The sequence below is a fragment of the Macrobrachium nipponense genome, chromosome 22 (assembly GCF_015104395.2).
Source record: "Macrobrachium nipponense isolate FS-2020 chromosome 22, ASM1510439v2, whole genome shotgun sequence".
Classification (NCBI taxonomy): domain Eukaryota; kingdom Metazoa; phylum Arthropoda; class Malacostraca; order Decapoda; family Palaemonidae; genus Macrobrachium; species Macrobrachium nipponense.
The window spans coordinates 35,778,901-35,781,956 of NC_087213.1; the positions used below are offsets into that span (position 1 = coordinate 35,778,901).

Genomic DNA, 3,056 nt, shown 5'->3' on the forward strand with positions numbered 1-3,056 from the left:
AACGGCCGAGGTCAGATGCGTCTCGTCCAGTGTGGCTCTCATTTCCTTACGGATACAGAGACTCGCTACGCCACCATAGAGCTGGAGCTACTTGCAGTCACTTGGGCTATAGCTAAGTGCCGCCTATATTTGTCTGGACTTCAACATTTCACCTTAATGACTGACCATCGCCCCTTGATACCAATTCTCAATCACTACACTTTAGATGCTATTGAGAATCCACGCCTTCAGCGCCTCAAGATGAAAGTGGCCCCCTACATCTTCACTGCAGTATGGCGCGCAGGGAAACAACTTTGCATACCAGATGCCCTGTCTCGCTCCCCAACCAGTCGCCCCACACCAGAAGATGAAGAGGAGTGCACTACTTCGACTGCACATGTCAGGCGTATCGTTGCCAGCACCGCCACTTCCACTGACGACCAGGCAACAGGACCCATCATCGAAAAAGACAAGTCTCTACAAGAAATCCGCACGGCCGCATCCCAGGATCAAGATTACAGTCGTCTCGTTTACTACGTCTCCAACGGTTTTCCTACCAACCGCTATGATCTCCACGCTTCCGCCTACCCGTATTGGAAGCTGCAGGACAACCTTTACGCGGATGGAGAGTTAGTATTGTATGGACCCCGGATCGTCATCCCTGCAGCCCAGCCGTAGACGCACCTTGGATCGACTCCACTACAGCCATCGAGGGATTGAAGCTACTCGACGTCGTGCAATGCAGACAGTATTCTGGCCAGGTATCAATGCAGATATCAAGAGTAAAGTAGAAAGCTGCGAGGCCTGCCAACAGCTTCTCCCTAGTCAGCAACAAGAACATTACATGTGTGACGACCACCCATCCCGGCCCTTCGAAAGTGTGTCAGCTGACTTCTTCCATGTAGCAGGGAAATCCTTCCTTGTTATTGCTGATAGACTTTCAGGCTGGCCTGTGGTTGTTCCCTGTGGACGTGACACAACTGCAGCCAGAGTTACAAGAATGTTCTGTGTTTTCTTCCGCGAGGTTGGTGTTCCACTCCGCTTACGAACTGATGGAGGACCCCTATTTTCCAGCCATGACTTCAAGCAATTCGCCGACCGCTGGGGAGTTCATCACATCATCACTTCTCCACATTACCCTCAGGCTAATGGACACGCAGAAGCTGCAGTTAAAGTGGTTAAACACCTTATCATCAAGACTGCCCCATCCGGGAACATAGATTGTGAAGCCTTTGATAGAGGACTGCTGGAGCTTAGGAATACACCGAACCCTGCTGGACGCTCCCCTGCGCAGATCCTCTATGGCCATCCTCTCCGCACTTGTGTTCCAGCTCACCCCAGATCATTCACAGAGGAGTGGCAAACTAAGACTGAAGATTACGACCGTCGCACTGCTGCCCAAACCGACCAAGCCATGAGCCTTTACAATTCCCATGCCTGCCCTCTACCCAAGCTCACCATCGGCCGAGTTAGGATACAGGACGCAACGATGCTTCGATGGGACAAGGTCGGCATCGTGATGGGCCGCGGAATGTCAAGAAAGTATGAAATACAACTTCCAAGTGGTCATGTATGGTTTCGAAACCGAAGACATTTATGCCCAGTGGCTAATATGAGTGATGGCACCTCTCCCCAAGTCCCTGTGTCCCCTTGCCCTGGCCAGGAAAGAGAGCCATCATTCAAACCCTCCAATGTCCCTCGTCATTCACCTCGACTAGCTCAGGGGAATTAATGTTCCGCTCAAGACACTGCTACGAGCGTAAAGGGGGAGGGAGGTGTATAGATATTTAATGTTATGCTGTATATTTATTACATTACGTACAGTTTATGAACATTTTGTACATTTGCTTTGTATTATTCTATAGAAGAATTATATTTATGTTCCCATTTATATTTTCTCATTGCACGTATTGTAAGACCACTATTTCGTTATGCATCGTGGCAACATTGTAATTAGATGTGTCAACACTGCCTTTATTTCCTGTCATATGCATAGTCAGTCACTGTCCAGTGGTCATTGTAGTGACAAGCGCGGACCTGCTTCCCGCTGCTGTCGTCTTGATGTCTGTTTATCTTCATTACAAGATTTTAAAGAATCTACGGATTTAATTTGTCACCCATACATTCCATTTCTTGCATGGATGTATGTGGCAGCATCCCACACATATATGAGCCCATTCTAGAGGGCTTGCAAGAATCCCCAAGCCAGGAACTCCTCACAGGACGCCATGGGTGTCAACGGTCATTCTCTCAGGTTGAGAAGAGAGTCTCCTCCCCCCAGCATCCCCCCCTATAAGTTCATTAGTGTTTAGCATCACCTATATTGGCACCCATTGGTCAATAGACCTAAGGAGAGGTGCCGGAGCCAATCAGGTCCAGGAGGAAAAATATCGGGGGTTTGTGGGGAAAAGAGGGAAGACGGAGAAGGACGAGGCGTCCCCTTGAGGGAGGCAGTGAGCCATCGGTTAAGCAATGGGTTGGGCGTGTAGTTCCCCCTTGTGCCCAACCTAACGTCTCAAAGAAAGAAAACTGAGTGACCAAGAAGGGCACCAGAAGGACGAGATGTAATCTCGGGATTTAGTTCGGATCCACCAAAAGAATGCTGAAAGTGTGAGCCGATTCCTATCGTAGCGTTAGCCATAGAACAGGTTATACTTTGTCTAAGAGGGAGTTTGCCAACATAAGAGAACATAAAAAAATGTGTAAATCTTTGATTTCCTACGACAATTTTGAAATCTTGAGCAAGCTGCTGATGAAACCTCTCTACATATCCTCGATTCGTTAACCATCAAACAACTTGTTCCAGCTTTGAACAGTCAGTCTTCTTTTGCCATTCTGTTTATAGCATAAGATGTTTCTTCGTCCTTATTGTGCCCTACTGGTCACTGGGTTCTATTTGAGGCGTTATGTTGGTTTTAACTTTTATGATACGATTCAGATATCTATATTTTAACATTAACAATTTTACTGAATATTATGTATTGATTTTAATTGCTGTTACTTTCGTATTTTAGCCCTGATGAAGAAGCCATGCTTTGAAACACTGGGTGGAAATAAAGTTGCAAGATGCATCACGT

At 47.2% G+C, this 3,056-nt stretch overlaps 1 protein-coding gene across 1 annotated transcript; it reads left to right on the top strand.

The window, feature by feature from the left end:
• The first annotated feature begins 718 nt into the window (after window positions 1-718).
• LOC135198235 (uncharacterized protein K02A2.6-like) lies at window positions 719-1,711 on the top strand. Its single transcript, XM_064225807.1, has one exon. The coding sequence runs from the start codon at window positions 719-721 to the stop codon at window positions 1,709-1,711; it is 993 nt and encodes a 330-aa protein (XP_064081877.1).
• The last annotated feature ends 1,345 nt before the right edge of the window (window positions 1,712-3,056 follow it).